Source organism: Hemibagrus wyckioides, linkage group LG06 (genome assembly GCF_019097595.1).
Source record: "Hemibagrus wyckioides isolate EC202008001 linkage group LG06, SWU_Hwy_1.0, whole genome shotgun sequence".
In the NCBI taxonomy this organism is placed as follows: Eukaryota; Metazoa; Chordata; class Actinopteri; order Siluriformes; family Bagridae; genus Hemibagrus; species Hemibagrus wyckioides.
Window position 1 is genome coordinate 37809494 of NC_080715.1, and position 24014 is coordinate 37833507.

The window sequence follows — 24014 nt, forward strand, 5'->3', positions numbered from 1 at the left end:
TCAGGTCCATGGCTAACACCAAAAACAGAATTGGTGCTTCCCTTGGCTCCTAAACAGCATGAGTGAGGGAGTGGTACAGCTCTTTGGTATCCTTCTCAATGTAATGAGTCCATAATATCTGTCTGAGGTTTAAACACATATGGTTCTGTAACTGCCTGATCATTTTTTACTTTTATTTTAATGAACTCTGTCAGGCTTGTATATTTCCAGGTTGCAATATTCACAACTACTAAAGTTAACAATTCAGTTCCTGCTGAAAGACTAGAAGACATGTTGCATTCAGGTATGCTTGTTAAATGGACCATCATCGTTCGGCTGGACGTTCTGCTGCCAAAAGTAAAGCTGTTGAACCCAAGCACTATATTTAAGTATGATTTGGGGATACATTTGCTGTGAGCAAATGCCCTTGAAAGTGAAGAAAATGTGATAGAAAACGTTATTAGATTTTTTATAATTACAGCAACACTGTGGTACGAGGGTGGGATGGTTCCTCAAGACCTCAGACCTGCTGTAATGAAAATTGCAGAAAAAGTGAAAAAGATGAAAAAAATGAAAAAGTGTTTATCTGACAGCTTTTGAGTTAATTTAGTAGAAGATGTATAGAAAGGGAAAGGAAAGACTTATACCTCTTTACAGATACACAATTCATTTAGGAATTACTTTTATTTTGCCTTTAGATGCCTGAGGGGAATTCTAAGGAATAAGATGGCTACTTGGAGATACCAATAGATCTGTGAAAATCAATGTCAAACATTTTAAACACAAAATCACACAAACTTATAATTTAATTTATTTTAATTTCATTTACATTTCAATGTATTTTATGTGATTAATGTAGCAGGTGATGAATTATACTTTGTAGTATATATTTTTCTGCTTTGGCAGTGAGGGAGAGTGAGAGAGAGATAGAGCATTTAACTTACATGGCTGTAGAGAAGACAGGAGAGGATGGGAACAGAAAGAGACTTGTGTTTAGCACTGACTCAAAAATCATGGTCAGCAGACTGACCCTTTCTCTGGTCAGCATGATACCTCATGTAGAAGGGGTGGGGAACAGCTTGGCACTAAGCAGAGGGAGGGTTGAAGGCTTTATCGTATTATTTACATTACTATGATTACCATTTTATGATATTACCTTCATCTCGATTTATCACTTCAATGTGGAGATCCTTTCTTTTCTGCCATTGTGTTTCTGTTTTTCTGTTATATATGTAATATATGTCATATAATATATAATGTTATTTGTTATTTTTCCACGTTTTAGTAAACCATTTAAAAGTTGTGAAATTCTTTAAAAATGATCTGTATATGAGTGAAACATTCTGTTTGTGTTTAAAGGAAAATTTTATACATATACTGATGACTAAAAATAATCAGAATGAGGCTGTAATAGGAACAAATATAAATATTTATTTAAGTAAAGCATATAATCATTATACAAATGAGTTTATTCATAAATAATTCTATTTATCTATATATTATCTATAGTAATAACTTATGGGAATAGGGGGAGAGGGATATGAACAGAGGGATTGATTAAAAAGGGATAGATTAATAAGGGAAGAATGATCTTAAGGGTTAAGCCCTTCTTCAGGTCCTGGGGTTCACTGTACAATCCTGTAAAAAAGAGAAGAGATTTTTAAAATATTAAGTTCATCAAAAATAGAAATAAAATGAATTCATACTTACATGTGGAGTCTGAGCAATGTAGGAAAAAGAAGTGAGAGAAAAGAACATGAAATGAAGCGGAAGAAAAGATGAAGTGGGTAAGGGGAAAGACATTGCTCAGAGCTCCTCCAAAATGTCCATCATCAGCTGGACGTGCAGCTTGAGGAGTCGCTGAACTGTGGTGGCTAAGGCTGCTGGGTCACTGTAGAGCTCCAGAGGCTGAGTGAACAGTACTTCAGCAAGCTCTGTAAGGTAATCCTATTGACAAATTACACACACATCCAACACAGTGTCACTGAGTTTAAGATACAATCCTGAGAATTTGTGTATGGTGGCATCAGAAGATATTCAACACTTACAATAAGCACTGTGAAGTACAGCTCTGCTGCAGGCTCCCACACGTCCACGTCCCACATGCTGAAGAGCGCAAGCAGGCGCTCCAAGAATCCTCCCTTAAACTTTTGGAAAGAAAGACAAGCTTCATTAATGCCATGTCTTATCAGGTTTAAAAAATATGGAGAAAAGGAAAAGGAGATGAAATAGACCATGTTCTGAAACTCAAACATTGCTTAGAAATCTCCTGATAAGACACTTACTGGCTGAGGTTTTGAGCCATTTATACAGTAGCTGAAGAAAATCAGCTCAAAAAAAACATCCAGGAAGTTGTAGTGGTGGTCCTGCACAGAGGAGAAAAATTACAGAAATAAATTAGCTTTACATATTGGAGTCCTGTTTTCTATATTAGCAACATCTGTTATCTTTAAACATCTGTCATTTCACACAGGCGTTTATTAGCTTACACAGGAGCTGAGCTCTGCTTTAATCGATTCCTGATTGGAAGGCGTCCTCAGGAATCGAATCAGGGCCTCGTAGGCCAACTGCACACCAACTACTTCCTGTTAAAGCAACAACAAAATCTCTGTAACTCACTTTGGCTATGGCTGAGAAACTGAAATTATTTCCATCCCAAAAATGATACAGTCTTTCATCATTCTGAAGTCACCTGGTTGTTAGCTGCTGCCAGTCGCATGACGATCTTTTTTCCCACCGTGAACAAGAAGTTCTGGTTCTGGATGCTGGCAAGCAGAGTCTGAAAATAAGACAGCACACAATATAAAAGTTAAAGCAGAGTGGACTTTACCTGCACAGTAACAGCAGCTGAATAAATGGTTTTACTCACAGCAAACGCCTCACGGAGAGCGGGCACCTTCAGGCCGATTTCAGTCACCCCTCTGTCTGAAAGATGGCAGCTAAGAAAGAAGAGATGTAAATGCTTAGTGTATGTTAAACATACAATACACTGTTACATCATTAAACAGTGAAGAGGATCGTACCAAATAAAGGGCACCTCCAACTCCTCTGGGTTAAGGCGCTCCTCACTCTCCTGCAAGCCAAATCATTAAATCATTAAAACTCACACAGTACATTTTACAGTATCTGAATCAGGGGAATAGCAGCATATGTAGATACACATCAGGTCTGAAAGTCTGAATTACCTCACAGTCGTTGTAATTATAATCCCAAGTGGAGGTGAACATCTGCCCATCTTCAGCCACATACAGCATAGTGCAGGTTACCGTTGTAATGGTTTGCTGTTGAATAAAAATAATATTGACACTGAAGACAAATAAAAGCACAAGAGACAAAATTCTAAAAGCTACTAACTACAAGATACACTTCATGACAGTGCAATAAATTTACCACAAAATAATGTGGCACGACGAATGATGTCTCCATTCGGTTACAGGAGATGAACTCTGTAACCCTCCCAGATTCAGACTTAAGAGAACAAATTAAAGTGAACACAATTAGTCACTGCAATTAACAAAAGTTTTGTGATGCCACAATGAATAATCCCTTACCTGTATGCCAGTGAAACAGTCCTCTATGGAGCTTTCATAAGGGAATCCCTGCAAATGACAAAAAGCTGAAACTCAAGATCTATTTCACAAACGTGAGTCTAATAATCATCACGGTCAATTCTCTTCCTCAGAGTAATTAAGTCTGTGATTACCATGTGATTCAAGCTGCTCGTCTTGGTGGTTTTAAACCAACAAAGACGGCTCTGTGGGCCCCTTATCATCCCCAGGTAGTATGTCCTGATTTCCACTGACTGGAAATAGAGAAACAAAACTAAACATTAGAACTTGTAAAGAAGGGTGTTTGTGTGTTTGTATCTCAGCTGCTGCACTGTAGAATACCTTAAACTGGGAGATGGAGGGGTCTGCAGAGAGGAACTGTATATTTCGGCAGGCGCCGATCAGCTCGCCAGCATCGAGCGGCTGTGAAAAATAGAGCAGGAAGATCGTGAGTGCTTCTGATCACAGCAGTTTCATACTAATATTCTGTCACTTACAGTAAAAACAACCTTGTAAAATCCAGTGATCAGCTTTAGTAAATAAATGGAAGCTTTGGTTACCAGAAAAACAGGTGAAGGGTCTTGGTGTTCTTCGGTCGGCAGCAGCTGGATGTTCGGCTCAACAAACTTTAAACACACAAACACAATTAGTCACTGCAGTTAACAACATTTTGTGATGCCACAATGAATAATCCCTTACCTGAATGCCAGTGAAAATCTCCTCATCACTGGTATAATAAGGGAATCCCTGCAAATGACAATTAGATGAAACTCAAGATCTACAACCACATTTCACAAAAGTGCTCTTCTAAAAATCAGGTCAGTTCAAAAATGTCCATTCTCTTCATCAGAGTAATAAAGACTGTGATTACCTCGCGAGTCAAGCAGTGTGTCTCTGCGGTTTCAAACCAGCAGAGCCGACTCTCTGGACCCCTCATCATTCCAGTGATGTCTCTGCTAATGTCCACTGGCTAGAAATAGAGAAAGAAAACTTAACATTAGATCTTGTAAAGAAGGGTGTTTGTGTGTTTGTATCTCAGTTACAGCAGTGTAGAATACCTGGGAGAGGGAGGAGACCGCAGACACGCACTGGACATCACGGCAGGCACTGTCCGGCTCATCAGCATCGAACGGCTGTGAAAAGTAGAGCATGAAGATCATAAGTGCTTCTTATCATAGCAGATTTATACTAACATTCTTTACAGTAAAAACAACCCTGTAAAATCCACTGATTGGCTTTAGGAAATAAATGAAGGATTTTCTTACCAGAATGACAGCTGAAGGTTCGACGTGTGGTTCAGTGGGCAGCAGCCGCTGGATTGGCTCAATGACCTTAACACACACACACACACACACACACACACACACACACTTAGACAAAACTGGCCTGTATGTTTTAAATGAAGTTAAAATATTACTATTTAACTGACACATACCTGGAGGACAGAGGGAGGATCTACTGATTCCTCCAGCACATCCACAGGCTCTGCAATAGATTACTTTTCTGTGACTCAGAATTATGACTCTTCAATTACACAATATCAAACTTTCTTATTAATACAGAAAACTTAATAAACCAGTGAGTTTGATAATTAGTTAACTTGTGAGGAAACAGAAAAATTGTAGCAGTCAGACTGTGTAAATTCACTGTACATGTGACCTGATTAAAATCTCTAAAACCTCCTGCCCCTGTCCACCACCCAAACCTATAAAAAATATTATTACTGTATAATCATTAAAACCTTTATACTCACTATGATATTGTGTAAATGAAATGATTAGTGAAGTTCTCTAGGTAGATAACATACACCGCTCAGCCATAACTTTATGACCACCTGCCGAAAATTTTTTTGGTCCCCCTCTTGCTGCCAAAACAGCCCTGACCTGTCGAGGCATGGACTCTACTAGATCCCTGAAGGTGTGCTGTGGTATCTGGCACCAAGATGTTAGCAGCAGATCCTTTAAGTCCTGTAAGTTGTGAGGTGAGGCCTCCATGGATCGGACTTGTTTGTCCAGCACATCCCACAGATGCTGGATTGGACTGAGATCTGGGGAATTTGGAGACCAAGTCAACACCTCAAACTCTTTGTTGTACTCATCAAACCATTCCTGATCCATTTTTGCTTTGTGGCATGGTGCATTATCCTGCTGAAAGAGGCCACAGCCATCAGGGAATACTGTTTCCATGAAAGGATGTAGATGGCCTACAACAATGCTTAGGTAGGTGGTACGTATCAAAGTAACATCCTCATGGAGGGCAGGACACAAGGTTTCCCAGCAGAACATTGCCCAAAGCATGACACTGCCTCCGTCGGCTTGCCTTCTTCCCATAGTGCATCCTGGTGCCATGTGTTCCCCTGCTAAGTGATGAACATGGACCCGGCCATCCACGTGATGTAAAAGAAAACATGATTCATCAGACCAGGCCACCTTCTTCCATTGCTCTGTGGTCCAGTTCTGATGCTCATGTGCCCATTGTCGGTGCTTTCGGTGGTGCACAGGGGTCAGCATGAGCGCCCTGACTGGTCTTCGGCTATGCAGACCCATACGCAACAAACCGTTATTTACCGTGTATTCTGACACCTTTCTATCAGAACCAGCATTAACTTCTTCAGCAATTTGAGAAACAGTAGCTCATCTTTTGGATCGGACCACATGGGCCAGCCTTCGCTCCCCACGTGCATCCATGACCCTGTCACCGGTTCACCACTGTTCCTTCCTTGGACCACTTTTGATAGATACTGACCACTGCAGACCAGGAACACCCCACAAGAGCTGCAGTTTTGGAGATGCTCTGATCCAGTCGTGCAGCTATCACCATTTGTCAAACTCCTTCAAATCCTTATGCTTGTCCATTTTTCCTGCTTCTAACATCAACTTTGAGGATGAAATGTTCACCTGCTGCCTAATATATCCCACCCACTAACAGGTGCCATGATGAGGAGATCATCAGTGTTATTCACGGCACCTCTCAGTGGTCATAATGTTATGGCTGATCGGTGTACATCTGTAACCATGCCCTTTAGTGCGAGAGCTGATTAATCAGTAGTCTAAGCATGATTTAGTGTAAAACCAGTAGTCAGTGTTGTTAAATGTGACTTTTTAATGGGGATGAACAGAATATTGTGGAAATAAATTAAATTCTCATTGGTCAAGCTCATCGACTCGTTCAGGATTTTAGTGTGTAATGTAAAACAACAGCCAAGTTCGCTAGCAGCTTAACTAACATTAGGCAAAACATTATATTTATATTATATTTACCGATAAATTGTGTACTAATTACAACAAATAGACATGTAGATATAATTTGTCCAACTATTACAGAGTAATTTAAATCGGTAAAACTCGGCTAAAGTCCGCTAGCGCGCTAGCTAGCGAATCACAAGGCTAATCATGATTTAGTGTAAAACCAGTAGTCAGGGTTGTTAAAAGTGACCTACTAACAGGGTAAATATTTCATTGTGGAAATAAAATAAATTCCTGACCAGGCTTAAGGATATTATTGTGTCATTTAAACCAGTAGCCGAGTTCGCTAGCACGATAACTAGCATGAGGCTAATTGTTAGCAGTAGATGAGGTCGCTTGTTAGCTACATAACACTAGACTGTAACACTGTACCTTCTACTGGATTTATTGTAAAATCAGTGAGACATTAAAGTCACGAGGTAGGATAAAGATCCTCCTACCTTGAGGAAGCTCAGTGTGGTCAGGAGGAGCTCTGTCTCTCTGGAGGATGCGGTAAATGCAGTAACCCGCACCGGCAGAGAGAGTGACCAGACCCGCAGCACAGGCGATCTCACCCAGGGTCCAGCTCTTCAGGTGCCGCAGAAATCCTCGGAAGTCCATCGCTGTGTCAGAAGTCCTTCGTCGGGAGTCGCTGTTCGTCGAGTATAGATGTAGAGATGAGTTTGTAGAGACGATGTTTATCCGTATCCAAGCAGTAATCCAAATGCAGTGTGATCGTTTAAAACTATTCGACGCGTTATCACCATGGAGACAGTTTAACCACAAACAACTTTAAGAAGCGAACGCGCATGCGCACCTCTAAACCGCACAGATTCCTGCAGCTCGAGACCCCACGTGGGATTGTCTGAGATACGGATTGGAGTCACGCAGATTATTATTATTATTATTATTATTATTATTATTATTATTATTATATGGTGGTTATCATTATTAATTATTATAATTATAAAATCATCACTATTATTATATTGTTCTTATTGTTAACACATACACTTTAATACACTTATTTACTTACACTTATATATCAATATATACTTACTTAGATGGTTCCTTATAGACTGTTGTTGCTCTAACTGTGTGAAGAGCTTTGTAAAGATGAACACAGTACTCATAAATGCATGTCACTAACTGTAAGAGAAATTGTAAAACAAATCCAACAATCCCTTTGCTCCATCTGCTGGAGAATCGATGAGATGACATTAAGAAATCTGGGGCAATTTTTCTAAACGTTTTCTGTTATCAAGTAAATCTTTTAGGACAGCACACTGGGACTCTCTCAAACACCCAGGACGTCCTTATCTCTTAATTACTATTCTGTGAGATAAAGTAACAAGTATTTACTATTCATTTTGTACTTGTCTCATAAACATTACACCATCACTCATCTGTAACAACAGTAGGTCATTTCATCTGTCAGTCTGTGACAGCAAAGAATTAGTGTCTGTAATGACCTTAGGAACTACACTGACCTAATAGTTCCTCATGGGCCATTGATTGCTGTTGTAGAAAGGACATTAATCAGTTACAGTTACGTTATTTACTGTTTAGTGTCACCCAAATGAGGATGGGTTCCCTTCTGAGCCTGGTTCCTCTCAAGGTTTCTTCCTTATTCCATCCCAGGGAGTTTTTCCTTGTCACCGTCGCCACATGCTTGCTCATTAGGGATAAAATAGGGATAAAATAGTTTAATAATTAAATTTATTAATTTATTCTTATTTCTAGTTATTTAGTTATTTTTCATTTTGATTTTTCCCCTCCCCTTTCTCTGTTTTTCTTTTCTCAAGCTGCTTTGAGACAATGTTCATTGTAAAAGGCGTTATAGAAAATAAATTGAATTGAATTGAATTATTGACAGGAACTATATGAATAGTGAAGTGACTAATTAATGTACAGATATGAGATTTAAACACTCTCCTTTTTCCTACTTAGATAAATGTTCAGATATAAACTGACTTATGAAATAATCCCCATCCCTATATCTCCCTGTTGTCAGAAAAAGGATATATAAATGATAGTTTGATAGAGGGGTCATGGCTGGTTCCTCAGGTACTTTCCTCCCTGACAAGGCATGTTTTACCAGCTGACCCTCGACTGACCTAACAGGTCATATGTGTAGACACACCTGGGCTGAGGTTAACGTGTTCACCATCTCGGAGCATGACGTGAGGAGGACATTCAGGAGAGTGAACACGAGGAAGGCAGCAGGACCAGATGGCATCACAGGTCGGGTTCTGAAAGCGTGCGCTGACCAGCTAGCACTGGTGTTCACAGAGATCTTCAACCTCTCCCTGAAATAGTCTACAGTCCCCTCATGCTTCAAACAGTCCACCATTGTTCCTGTCCCGAAGAAACCCTAGCCCACCTGCCTCAACGACTACCGCCCTGTAGCCCTGACTTCAGTAGTGATGAAGTGCTTTGAAAGACTGGTCAGAGACTTCATCACTGCTTCACTACCAGACACACTGGATCCGCTACAGTTTGCGTACAGGCAAAACCGCTCCACTGAGGACGCCATTTCACACCTCCTTCACACAACAACAAGCCACCTGGACTGCAGAAAAGGGAATTATGTAAAAATGCTGTTTGTGGACTACAGTTCAGCGTTCAACACCATCATTTTTTCCACGCTCACCTCTAAGTTGGAGGTCCTAGGTCTCAGCACACCCCTGTGCCAGTGGATTTCCAACTTCCTGATGGAGAGACCACAAGCCGTACGGATGGGCAAACACACCTCATCCTCCATCACCCTCAGCACTGGAGCTCCTCAAGGTTGTGTTCTGAGCCCCCTGCTCTACTCACTCTACACTTATGACTGTATGGCCACTTCCAACTCCACCACCATCATTAAGTTTGCTGATGACACTGTTGTGTTGGGCCTGATCTCAAACAACGACGAGACGGCCTACCTACGGGAGATTAAAAACCTGGAGAGCTGGTGCCAGGTGAACAACCTACTCCTGAACATCAGCAAGACTAAGGAGTTAATAGTGGACTTCAGTACAAAGCAGGAGCGGTCATACCAACCGACCACGATCAGCGGAACCCCAGTGGAGAGAGTGGACAGCTTCGCAGGACTTGACTTGGTCCTGTCATACCAACACCCTGGTGAAGAAGGCCCGGCAGCGTCTATACCACCTGAGACGCTTTAGGGACTTTAAACTTCCCTCTCAGGTGCTAAAGACTTTTTACACCTGCACCATTGAGAGCGTCCTGACGGGTAGCATCACTTCCTGGTTCGGGAACAGCACCATGCAGGACAGGCGAGCCCTCCAGAGAGTGGTGCGTTCAGCTGAACGTACCATCCACACCGAGCTCCCTGACCTGCAGGACATCTACAGCAAGCGGTGCCGGATCAGAGCCAGGAAGATTGTGAAGGACCTCAGCCGTCCCAACAATGGACTCTTTTCTCTGTTGCGTTCAGGGAAGCGCTTCCGCTCCATGAAGGCAAACACAGAGAGAATGAGGAGGAGCTTCTTCCCGCAGGCCATTCACCTGATATGAACCTAGAACCTGATATGGATACGGGGACTCTGCTTTTTTTCATCACTTTTCATCACTTTGCACAAACTGACACTTTAACACTGGACTGGCACAAGTCACTTTATACAATTATTCCAGCACATGGACACTTTAATGATAAACACTGGATCACCTCAATATATGCCATATACACATACATCTCTTCATGTTCATGTCTGCATTTATGTGTATATATGTATATATACCACTTTGTATATACCATATGTATATATATATCTACTTGCACCTATATTTTCATATTCTTACACCTATATTTTCATATTTTTACACCTATTTTCATATTTTATTTTTTATTTATATTATATTTTTATTTACACCTATATTTTCATATTTTATTTTATCTTTATTTATCTATATCTTATTTTACTTTATTTTCTATTTTCTATTTTTACACTTTTAAGATACTCTAGTTTTATTTTTATCTTTATTTTTTATGGATCTCTTTCTAACATACTTTTTATAAATGTTTACATGCCGGACAGTCGTGAAAAAACATTTCCCTGCATGTCGTACTGTGTATGTAAATGTATGTGACAAATAAAATTTGAATTTGTTGTTGATAGAAGCAGCAGAAGATCATTTCCTATCACTCAGTGTTCAGTGAAAGCATGTGTGGTTCATGTGTGTTACCTGCAGTGTATCACAAATACAACAAAAGCTCTAAAGGTAGAAACAGATCTGTTATAACTCATTGTACGTGTGCTAACCTGATCTGTCGGCTTTCCTTTACAGTCCTGACGTCCTTCAGTAATCCCGTTCTCTCCACATGTTCCTGCTGAAGAGAAAACCCCTCAGAAATCACACCTCTAGTGGTAACAACAACATTTTACTTTCTGAAGTGATCAAGTAAGGTGTGGAGGCTGCTGTTTGATTTTTACTCAAATTTTTACTTAATTTTACTCCGGTAAAAGCAAAAGTCCTCAATTTGAATTTCTACTTGAGTTATAGTACAAAAGTTCTTGTATCCAAATGTACTTAAGTCAAAAATAGTACTGCATTTATCCTAGCTCTAATGTTGTCATTTTTTGTAATTAACTATTCATTTTATGTGAGAAGAATCTGTCACCTTACTCACATATGCCTTTTAACACAAGGTCTGAGAAATGATCATGATACAGATGTCAGTTAACATTATTCTGAACAGTCATGACACACAAGGGGAACATGGAGGCTGGAAAATAGCAGGACTTGAGATCAGTTAGGATTTCCTGTAAAGATTTATGTTATACTTAAGATAGTAACAAATTAAAACCTGATAAAACACTTTACCATGTAGATGTATGGCACATTTGTGTGTGTGTGTGTGTCAGTGTTCACAGGGCACAGGTATTTGTGCATGGACTCTACACAAGAAAAAAGACCCTTATAATATAAAGACATGCTCTATAGCTTGTAAATTGTTTCCTACATAAAGTGCTTAAAAATAAAAATATAAACATCACAGCAGAAGAAAATATGAAGTACTACAGCGGGACAGTCTGACTTGGTCACTCATACAGAATAAGTAATGTGTGCTGGACACTCCTGTGTCTGGGGAATCAGTTTTAAACAAATGACCAGCGAGGATCTAAGCAGATTGACTTTAACAGAAACTTGCTGCTCTACAGATTCAGAGGAAAAAAGTTCAGATTCAGCTCAGTCAATATTTCAGTATTCAGTAACTAATGCTTTGGTGTGTGATGGACAATTACAGTATTTGTGCAGTAATCTTATTCTGCTTTACATAAAAAAATATGAAAAATAAATTTTACTTGGTGACTGGTCAAATATCAACAATAACAGTTGATCAATATGGGTTATGCTGTATAACATCAGTAATGTTAATATAGACTGATGATAGTTACTGATTACGTTAGCTTACTTGGCTAACTAAAGCGTAAGGACAGGACATAATTAAGATAATGACAGATTTATTCAGATTTATTCACATACACAAGAAAATCCTTCAAAGCTACGAGCTAACATTAGATTCATATTAAAGAAAATGGCCATTATGATTATCACAGGACGCTCACCTCTACATGATTTCACAAAATATGATTCTTGGATTCTTGTAAGATGAAATCCTATGTTATTGAGGCAGAGCAGGAATCTGAATATGAAAGACTTTCTTCTGTTCTACAGCTTAAAACAAATCCTGCAGGTCAGACCACGGGTCAGGGTGGCAGGAGGAGGTCAGGGTTTTCTTCCATCATAAGCTACAGTATTTCAGGCTGTGACACTGCAGTTTTAATGTTCTACTGAACTGTTTGCACTCGCTGCATTTAATGAAACCAAAAATAAATAAATGTTATGTTGGTTCAATAATAATATGAGCCCTGTAGCTCGGTTTGCTGTGCTGTAATTGGACAATTTTTTAGTACTAAAGTAGTACTAAGTACAGTTTTAAGTATTGAGAGATGTGGGATAATGTAGAGGAGTAGAAAGTATGATATGTTACTTCAAAATATAGTGGAGTGAAAGTAAAAAGTCTTAAAAAAAATGTTATACTTTAATAAAGTACAGCAACTGGAAAAAGATTCTTAAATACAATAACCAATTACATTTACTTTAATACTGCATTTACTTCTGTAATATTAAGACCACCCCCTTTCTTTAAAAAAAGGACCGTAATGAGACCAATTGTAATTCTTTATTTACAGCATGGCTGAACATTTCTTTTATAAGGGCATTCTTTTTTTAACAAATAAGATTTAACTAAAGGCTTATTACATTTTAATTACATTTGCTGTGTATGTAAACAGGAAATCACAAGATTGTTCTTCCTGATGTGCCGGAACATTGAAAACGTAGACATGACGTGACTTCTGGTGGTCAAAAGTAATTATTGCAGTCATTTATTTGAAGCTGTTCGTAGCTTTAACCTTTTATAATTCTGAGATGCATTCACTGTGATCTGCTGATAAAATTCTGTGCTTCAATGTTTTTATGCACAAAAATAGAAAATATTATGGTTGTGATTGTGCTACATTACAATTTTCAAATATCCTTCTTCATTGTTGTCATTTTATTTGCCATATAAGTAACAAACAAGCTACAAACAACTACAAATGTATTGCTTAAACATACATTTCATGCTAATATCCTAATAAAGTTGTGACCATGCATGGTTTTGATTTACACAAGTATTCCATGTGTCCACCACAAAGCAAAACCAAAGAAAAGTTTAATAGATCTAATATCATTTTAGAAGTATTATACAAACAAAAAAATCCATCCACCCATCTTCTGTAAACCATATCCTACACAAAGGGAACTCGGGGGACACCCTGGATGGGCTACCAACATAGAGAAATCTGCACACCCATTTACACACAAAATACATTTTAAAGATGTTCATCAGCCTACAATGCATGTCTTTGGACCTTAAAGAGACCAAAAAAGCACAGGGAGAAGATTCTAACTTCTCATACACACAGGGCAGGGGAGAGAATCAAACCCTGAACCCCAGAGGAGCAAGTTGAACATGAACTAAATCAGACCTGGTGAGATGTCTGGAAAAAAGCTGATTGTGTGAAAAACAGGATCCCTAAAAATCCTTAAACATTGTATATGGAACCCATTTCAGCAGCAGTAAGAGTGACTTTATAAAACTTAATTAGTTAAAAAAGTCACTTGTGCCAAAATATACCCGCTCTCAGCTGAATAACACAGGCAGCAGTTTTGACACTGCCTGATTTCTACGTCTGAAACACTTTTATTTAAACCTGTGATTTGATCACAAATAGCTAACATTTAGATAATAATAATTGTGTTTAAATAGTGATAATGTTGTTGTTTTTCTTTCAGCTGCTCCCTGTTGGAGGTTACCACAGCAGATCATCTGGTCCATATATTTGATGCCCTTCCTGATTCAACCCTCCCATTTCATCTGGACACTGAGAGTTAATCCCTCAGTGTCTGGGTTAGTGCCCTACACAGGAATTAAACCCGGGCTGCAGGAATGAGAGCATGGGATCCTGCAGCTTTACCACCAGGGGACTAAATACTACTACTACTACTACTACTACTACTAATAATAATAATAATAATAATAATGATAATAATAATAGAGTCTGATGTAATGCATGAGGTACAACCACAGGACTGGTTCACATCAGCGGTCCTGCACTGTGTCTGTTCTCAGCACTTGTTCTCACAGTGAAGCAGGTTGTACAATTCATCAGCATGAAGATAACTTCACACAATAATATCAGCTATACAGACATTATCAAGCATCAGCCAGGTCACTGTGTACAGAGACAACTAATGTAGAGGACGTTGTAGCATTGTACCATGCAGAAAGAACACTGTGTAATACTCCACACTCAACAAGACCACTGTCACAAACACTTTAACTAACTATAAGTGTGTTTTACAAAAACTCATTTTGAAATCCACATTCAGTCCAGACGACTTTCCCACGACAGTCACAAACAAACACAACTTCTACAGCAGTCGTCTTACACAAAACAGGGTGATGAACTTTCATTTTTCTTCTTTTTCTTTTTTCTAAGAAAAAGAAGAAAAAAGAAGAAATTTTTTTTAAATGTAGACTCAAAATATTATTTCTGAGATTATTCATCAGCACACATATGATTAAATCTGTTTTTTATGGCTAGAAAAAAAATCACAGTAAAATAAACCGAACCGATATCATGAATCCTGTGCTTATCATGGTATGTTTTTAATCTACTGTATGATTTCAGCATTATTCTATATATTTACTGCAGATTAGTTTGTTACAATGCTGGCGTATTCGGTTTTCTCTCCAGCGTTGATCTGGACCTGAGCTGCTCCGGCTGTGTGAATGTGGCTTACAGTAGAGTAAGTAACATCAGGTACAGTCTGTGAAAGACAGAAGAGGAAAATTATTCATATAACACTTCTGTCACTTCTACTGTTGACTTTAAGAAGCAAGTAAAATCCTGTAAAGACGACAAATCTCTAAATCTGACTTCTTTCTTTACACCATGTGTTGTTCTGTACATTTAAGACTTAAAGATGTCACATGATAATAAAAATCCAGCTGAATCCAGACCTGTGTGTACACTAACCTGATCCTTCTGCTTTGGACGTCCTTCAGTAATCACCTTCTTTCCACATCTTCCTCCTAATGAGAAAAGACCTCAGAAATCACACCTCTAGTGGGAACTACAGACTTTCACTATTTGAAGTAATCAGGTGAAGTGTGGAGGCTGCTGTTCTGCTTCAGCTCACATACATGAACACTGAGTGATGCAAAGAGCCACAGTTTAAACTTTATTTTACAGTGAAACTACTTACTGAATTACTGACTGACTTATTTATTTTCAAAATCTGTTATGTGTGTGTGTGTGTGTGTGTGTGTGTGTGTATTTGTGCATTTGTGTTGTACCTTTGCATCTCCAACAAATAAATGCCACTACACCGACTATCACCGACAGAAAAGCTGCCGCAATGCCGAACACTGTGTAATAAAACACACCAAAAATATTAATAAATCTAATAATACTGGTTTCTATTTTCATTTCTGATGAAAAGTTTTGGCACCCAGAGGGAGGCTGCTATGAGTTTCTTGTTCATCTTGTTCCAGTGTTGTTGAGGATGATGAAGGTGAAGAGGTTTTTGGTGTGATTTGAGGCTGTTCTGATTGAGGTCTTCTGTGTGTTTTCATTGAGAGAGCTGAAGTTGCTTTGCTTTCTATAAAAAAGACAAAATGTATTACTAATAATTTTTATCACTGTTATATGTGATATGGCACATGACACTGGAGTAAAACATGCTGTTTACCTTGTTCCAGTGTTGTTGAGGATGATGAAGGTGGAGAGTTTGTTGTTTTACTTGGAGGCTGTTCTGATGGAGGTCTTCTGTCTGTTTTCCCCGAGTGTGTTGAAGTTTCTCTTCTTCCTACTGAAAAGACAAAACATATTAAATCTAAAGTCTGTTTTTAATCACTGTTAGTAATATGACACATGACACTCATGCTCAGTCATTAATGAAACAATGTCTGTAATACCTTCTTTAAAATAAAATGGTAACAATTAGAGGCATGTTAATGAAGATAAATGACACCTACATAAACAAAAACTTGAACATACATGAGTATTTATAAAGTGCTATAAGTGTAATCTGAGGTAAAGTCTGCATTTCTTGTTAATGTCAAGTTGATAAAAGAATTAATACAGATATACACATTTCTATATATTATTTCTCTGACTGTACATTAGAATGAGACTGATTTTAATTTAACATCATATAAATTCTATGAATTAGATATAAATATAAAAATAGATTAAACAACATGACACTGACACCTTTTGAAGCTGTTATTAATGTTTATGTAGGCTTATGTCAGCTGTAATGAAGGTGTGTTCTGAAGGCTGTGCTCTCTGGTGATGATAATCAGACAGAAATCACATGACACAAAGGTGGTTCTGTGTTGTTACCCTGCTCCTGCTCTGACCTGCTCACCAAATAGGAGTCATTATAATGTGTCACACTGTGACTTATACACTGAACAAAATTATAAACGCAACACTTTTGTTTTTGCTCCATTTTTCATGAGCTGAACTCAAAGATCTAAGACTTCTTCTATGTACACAAAAGGCCTATTTCTCTCAAATATTCTTCACAAATCTGTCTAAATCTGTGTTAGTGAACACTTCTCCTTTCCTGAGATAATCCATCCACCTCACAGGGGTGGCATATCAAGATGCTGATTAGAGAGCATGATTATTGCACAGGTGTGTCTTAGACTGGCCACAAGGCTACTCTAAAATGTGCAGTTGTACTGTATTGGGGGGGTCGGGGGGGGGGGGTCTGGGGGGTTGGGGGGTCCGAAAACTAGTCAGTATCTTGTGTGACCACCATTTGCCTCACGCAGTGCCTCACGCATCTCCTCATAGAGTTGATCAGGTTGTTGATTGTGGCCTGTGGAATGTTGGTCCACTCCTCTTCAATGGCTGTGTGAAGTTGCTGGATCTTGGCAGGAACTGGAACACACTGTCATATACGCCGATCCAGAGCATCCCAAACATGCTCAATGGGTGACATGTCCGGTGAGTATGCTGGCCATGCAAGAACTGGGATGTTTTCAGCTTCCAGGAATTGTGTACAGATCCTTGCAACATGGGGCCGTGCATTATCATGCTGCAACATGAGGTGATGGTCGTGGATGAATGGCACAACATTGGGCCTCAGGATCTCGTCACGGTATCTCTGTGCCTTCAAAATGCCATCAATAAAATGAACCTGTGTTCGTTGTCCATAACATACGCCTGCCCATACCATAACCCCACCGCCACCATGGGCCACTCGATCCACAACGTTGACATCAGCAAACCTCTCACCCACACGGCGCCATACACGCTGTCTGCCATCTGCCCTGTACAGTGAAAACCGGGATTCATCCGTGAAGAGAACACCTCTCCAAAGTGCCAGACGCCATCAAATGTGAGCATTTGCCCACTCAAGTCGGTTACGACGATGAACTGCAGTCAGGCTGAGACCCCGATGAGGACAACGAGCATGCAGATGAGCTTCCCTGAGACGGTTTCTGACAGTTTGTGCAGAAATTCTTTGGTTATGCAAACCGATTGTTGCAGCAGCTGTCCGGGTGGCGGATCTCAGACGATCTTGGAGGTGAAGATGCTGGATGTGGAGGTCCTGGGCTGGTGTGGTTACACATGGTCTGCGGGTTGTGAGGCTGGTTGGATGTACTGCCAAATTCTCTGAAACGCCTTTGGAGACGGCTTATGGTAGAGAAATTAACATTCAATTCACGGGCAACAGCTCTGGTGGACATTCCTGCAGTCATCATGCCAATTGCACGCTCCCTCAAAACTTGCGACATCTGTGGCATTGTGCTGTGTGATAAAACTGCACATTTTAGAGTGGCCTTTTATTGTGGCCAGTCTAAGACACACCTGTGCAATAATCATGCTCTCTAATCAGCATCTTGATATGCCATACCTGTGAGGTGGATGGATTATCTCGGGAAAGGAGAAGTGCTAACTAACACAGATTTAGACAGATTTGTGAACAATGTATGAGAGAAATAGGCCTTTTGTGTACATAGAAGAAGTCTTAGATCTTTGAGTTCAGCTCATGAAAAATGGGGGCAAAAACAAAAGTGTTGCGTTTATAATTTTGTTCAGTGTAGATTAAAACCCTCAGTTATGGTAAATTTAGTAGACAGTTTTGTTACATACGTGACTATAATTTATTTAAAGTCTTATCAGGTCGGCTTTCACACTAAATATCAACTTTTATTGTGTATTTAAATGTGTTACCTTCAACATTAATCCTGATGTCTCTGTATTCCCAGAATCCAGTGCTGCACCTGTAGTCTCCCTGATCCTCTTCTCTCAGGTCAGATATGAACAGAGACAGATTACCAGGAGAAATGTTATTAAACAGCTGAAGTCTGCCACGGTAGTGTTCATCATTTAACACGTCAGTCAGAGATCCTGTTCTGAAGGTCATCCAGGTGAATGTCTGAGGTTTGGTGTTCAGGTCAGAGCAGGAGCAGGGTAACAGAACTGAACCTCCTGGGTGTCCATTAAACACCTGATAATTATCACCAGAGAGATCACAGCCTACAGAAACAAACATACAAGAACTCAGAATCTACTGAATACTATATGAAGTACAAAGATCAGGACTGAAGCATGGACCCTGGAGCTGTGAGGAGATGATGATACCCACTGCATGGTGAAAAGTCCATGTGAAATATAAGCTGTAGACACAGAGTTTTTTTGGAAGTTGAGTTTAACTGAGAAAAGTATTCATGATATTTGAAAGCTGAGGTTATTCAATCCTTTTTGTATCAAAGCAGTGAAAAGTGATACACAGTTCAGTTCACATAGACCTCTGTTGTGTTCACTGTGTGAAAAGATTTAAAAAAGTGAACACAGTGTTGATAAATGGATGTAACCAAAATAAAATGTAAATAAGGCACAGTGTAGGAAGTGAAGCTGGAGGTCACTGAACCTTCACTGATAAATAAAGTTAAAACATTACTTAAGGAACTTCTTCATAGGGCTACATGACACCTAAATAAACCTTTCATAATAACTGACATGAACCTAAATCAATATTTATAAAGACATGGATTTAAAAAGTCTTCCTAATGTATCAGCTGATGTACAGACTGTGTTTATCAATGTTAATGTTAAACTGGTATAAACACCTAGTCTAGTGTCTTATGGAGATTTTCTTTGACTGTAAATTAGAGTTTGGTTTTAATGTTTCATGTCATATTAAATTTTATTCTGATGTATCAGATATTAATATAAAAACTGACTCAACAAGCTCAGAGTGACATCTAATGAAGGCTTTATTACTGTTTATGTAGTCAGATGTCAGCTGATATGAAGGGTGTCAGCTCTATAGCTCTATAAACACTACAATGTTATGAGAATAAATCATAGATTAGACTAAAAAATAACAAACTAATCCAACTTGATACTGATGTGTCACTATATGACTCCTAGATTAATTCCCCTTTAGTTATAGTAAATGGAGACATTTTTTTTACATATGTGACTATAATTCATTTGAAGACTTATCAAATCTGCTTTCACATTGAATACTAACTATTATTGTGTATTTAAATTCTTTACCTTTAACATAAATTGTGATGTCTCTGAGTCCCTTCTCAGTGCTGCACCTGTAGACTCCCTGATCCTCTTCTCTCAGGTCAGATATGAACAGAGACAGTTTACCAGGAGAAATGTTATTAAACAGCTGAAGTCTGCCACGGTAGTGTTCATCATTTAACACGTCAGTCGAAGGTCCTGTTCTGAAGGTCATCCAGGTGAATGTCTGAGGTTTGGTGTTCAGGTCAGAGCAGGAGCAGGGTAACAGAACTGAATCTCCTTGGTGTTGGGTGATTTCTACCAGGTCATTATCACCAGAGAGATCACAGTCTACAGAAACAAACATACAAAAACTCAGAATCTACTGAATACTATATGAAGTATGAGAAAATAATTATGTTTCAGCGGGGGTTGCACGTGAGCTCGGCGAAGACGGCTGCATAGTGTGAGAGCTCTCCACAACTTCGCTCAAAAACAACCCCTAACTTTTATAAACCTGGTTGTCAACTTGGGCTTGATTATGTCTAAACCCCTGTCGGTGAAGGAATGTGATATTTTTACGAAAGCGTGCAAGACAAGCACAAGAAGTAGCACAAAAGCAGAATCACCGACTGAGAGAGTGAAGGCTGGTAGCATGGCGGAATTAGGCGAGGTGCTAACTGAATTAAAAGTGCTTCGTTCCGAATTCGGTTCAAAGTTAGATGGCATAAACAACCATTTGGGAGTAATGGCAAATTCTATCTCAGCTTTCGAAAGCAATCTGACTGACATTAAACGCGAGGTGTCAGCTAACGAAAAACGGATTGAGGAAACTGAGGCCTGCATCTCTGCAATAGAGGACAAACTTGATAAAACTGAGTCTGCATTATCTTCGGCGACAAAGCGGATTGCATATCTGGAGATAAAGACGAATGATCTGGAAAACTGTGGAAGGAGAAAGAATATACGTGTATTTGGCCTCAAAGAAGGAGCAGAAGGTAAACGCACTTTATTGGACTTTTTGCACGACATGCTTCCTCAATGGCTGGGCCTCGAACCCGAGAAATAGCGCCGGCAACTCCTAATCAAAACAGATCTGTGATTATCCGCTTTCTCAAGTTTCAAGATAGGGAGTTCGTTCTGCGCTCCGCGAGAAGCCGGGATATAATCTACAGCGGATCCAAAATTTACTTTGCTCAAGGTCTTTCAGCAGAAAAGATCCGACAGAGACGCGAATTTAACAATGTCAGGAAATTGTTCATCGGCAAGGGAATGTTCTGCGGGTTTCATCACCATCCATGTAAGCCTGGGATGCTTCACGACGGGAAGATAAAGCTGTTCTCCTCACCACGTGATGCCGAGGAGCTCTATTGCAGTATCAGCACGAGTTAAACCATGGTTGACCAGGTCAGACTTGACTGTTTTATATCAAGGGGGAAGTTTTGACTCAAATGTAAATTTGTATGTATATGTAAAATATTGCGCGTTGTTGTGGGACCCAACTGTCGGCCGTTGTAGTTAGTGGCCTATCGTATATTTGCGGTTATAAGGTTGCCTTGTCGTTTGGGGACTAGGCTTTAGTTTTTGGGAGGAGGTAGGGGATGTTCACCATGTTCTGTATACCACCCTTTTTTTTTTCTTTTTTTTTTCTTTTTTTTGTGTGTGTTTTTTTTTTTTTTTTTTTTTTTTTGGTTTTTTTGGTCATACAGTACAATATGGACATGTATGTCTTTGAATGGCTAACATACTTAATGTGATGTCCTTTAATGTCAGAGGCATAGGTCATCCAATCAAACGTAAAAGAATCCTTACTTTTTTGAAAAGGGAGAAGGTTGATGTGGCTTTACTGCAGGAGACCCATCTGTCCAGAGAGGAGCATAAAAAGCTGAAAAGGGATTGGGTGGGCCAGGTTTATTTTTCAAGTTTTACAAGTAATAAGAGGGGGACAGCAATACTTATAAAAAACATAAGAATCTTCCTTTTATTTTTAAAGAGCAATATAGCGACCAAGAGGATAGGTATGTATTAATATGTGGAACGCTTTATGGTCTGGAATTCACACTGCTTAACATCTACGCCCCAAATGCAGACTGTCCTAAATTTATGACAAAAATGATTACCCTATTTAGCCAGTATAATACAGAACTTGGAATAATTGCAGGAGACTTCAACTGTAGTATGGACAGTAGCCTAGATAAATCTTCACTCTCTGCCAATGCAGCAAAAGCTTTAAAGGTGGCCTCTAGCAACGCAGGTCTTGTCGATGTATGGAGAGAGTTTAACCCTCTAGTGAAAGATTATACCTTTTACTCGGCAAGACATAAGACATACTCTCGGCTAGACTTTTTCCTCTTACCCCAGGCTTTCCTACCCTCTGTTGTTTCTTGTAGTATAGGTTCCATCCTTATGTCAGACCATGCACCTGTCTCTCTTCAGCTATCCTCGCATCAACGGATGCACACAACTAGGTATTGGAAACTTAATTCATCACTTCTTATGAATACGGAGGCCTGTAATAATATCAGACAATGGCTGGAACAGTATTGGCAGGACAATGCAGCCTCTCCTGTCACTCCTGCAGTGATATGGGACGCAGCTAAAGCAGTGATTAGAGGACAGTTGATCTCATATACAACCACGAGGAAAAAATCTAATAATGAGCGAACTGCGCAATTGAAGAAGGAGCTTACTTATTTAGAACAACTCCATAAACAATCACCTACAGAGATAAATATGAAGAAACTTAATACTGTTAGAAATAATTTTAATTTACTTCAAATTGAGCACACCAAAAAACATTGATTTTTTACTTGGCAACGCTATCATGAGTATGGCAACAAGCCAAGTAGGCTTCTGGCCTTTCACCTTAAAAAAGAACAAGCAGAACGTACAATAAAATGTATATGTAATGCGGCAGGTCAATTAAAATATGATTTGCAATCAATAAAATCCTCTGTTCTTAACTATTATACACAGCTCTACTCATCAGAAAATCCCTCCAAAGTAGATATTCATTCTTTTTTAGAGAAGATGTCTCTGCCTTCAATTTCGGAGGAGGATAAGGAACGGTTGAACTCTCCATTTACATCAGAGGAGGTGCTCCAAGCAATCTCGGCACTCCCCTCTGGAAAAGCGCCCGGCTTAGATGGATATCCCGTAGAATTTTACAAGGCCTTTTGGCCTCAAATTGAGCCCTTGTTTATGCCTATGCTTACAGATTTCGTCCAAAATGGGACTCTTCCTGAAACAATGAGGACAGCTGTAATATCGTTAATACATAAGAAAGATAAAGATGCTGCTGATTGTACTATCTTTGGATGCGGAAAAAGCGTTTGACAGAGTCGAGTGGCCATCGAGTGGTATCTGTTTTCAGTCCTAAGGAAATTCAATATTGGTGATAAATGTATTGGGTGGATAAAGTCTATGTATAGTAACCCACAAGCACAAATATGTGTAAATGGGACTCTGTCTGATAAATTCGGCCTACATCGGGGTTGTCGGCAGGGATGTCCCCTGTCCCCATTTTTGTTTAATCTAGCCATCGAACCACTTGCGGAGGCCATACGAATCAGCAATAAGATCTCAGGAATTGGCAATGGAAAAATGGAAAACAGAATTTCACTGTATGCTGATGATATAATTTTGTATTTGTCTAATCCAGAAAGTTCAATACCAGTGGTGTTAGACCTTATCGACGAATTTGGGAGTATATCAGGCTACAGAATAAATTTGTCCAAGTCCAATGCCTTCTTATTAAATATGTCAATCTCTAGTAAATTAAAGAGCATCTCCCCCTTTTCCTGGGCTCAGACTGGATTTAAGTATCTAGGTGAATGTACCTTCCAAACTTAAAGAACTATTTTGCTTGAACTATCCCCCACTTCTTAAAAAGATTAAGGAAGATTTGGAATATTGGCATCTGCTCCCTATCTCATTTCAAGAATTAATGTAATAAAAATGAATATTCTACCAAGACTTAATTTTTTATTTCAGTCGTTGCCCTGCTACTTGAATAAAGATTTTTTTAAATCCGTAAACAAATTGATAAGCTCCTTTATCTGGAAGAACTCAGCACCTAGAATATCTTTTAAAACACTAACTAACACTAAAGAAAGGGGAGGACTGGGTCTTCCTGACCTTCAGTTGTATTATTGGGCTGCTCA

General features: G+C 39.3%; 1 protein-coding gene across 1 annotated transcript; it reads right to left on the reverse strand.

Moving 5' to 3' along the window:
• Positions 1-12931: 12931 nt before the first annotated feature.
• LOC131353842 (uncharacterized) lies at positions 12932-20314 on the reverse strand. The gene is made up of 9 exons (XM_058390916.1): positions 20290-20314; positions 19897-20202; positions 18565-18870; positions 16064-16183; positions 15824-15973; positions 15669-15740; positions 15349-15404; positions 15038-15139; positions 12932-14803 (listed from the first exon to the last, which is right to left on the reverse strand). The coding sequence occupies exons 1-9, from the start codon at positions 20312-20314 to the stop codon at positions 14780-14782; spliced, it is 1161 nt and encodes a 386-aa protein (XP_058246899.1). The 3' UTR covers positions 12932-14779.
• Between the last annotated feature and the right edge of the window lie 3700 nt (positions 20315-24014).

Coding starts and splice junctions, on each gene's coding strand:
- LOC131353842 (XM_058390916.1), bottom strand. CDS start 20,314: ATGCAGCCGTCTTCGCCGAGCTCAC. Junction 15,974..16,063: donor CTCAACAACACTGGAACAAG/GTAAACAGCATG, acceptor TCTTTTTTATAG/AAAGCAAAGCAACTTCAGCT. Junction 15,405..15,668: donor TATTTGTTGGAGATGCAAAG/GTACAACACAAA, acceptor TTTTCTCATTAG/GAGGAAGATGTGGAAAGAAG.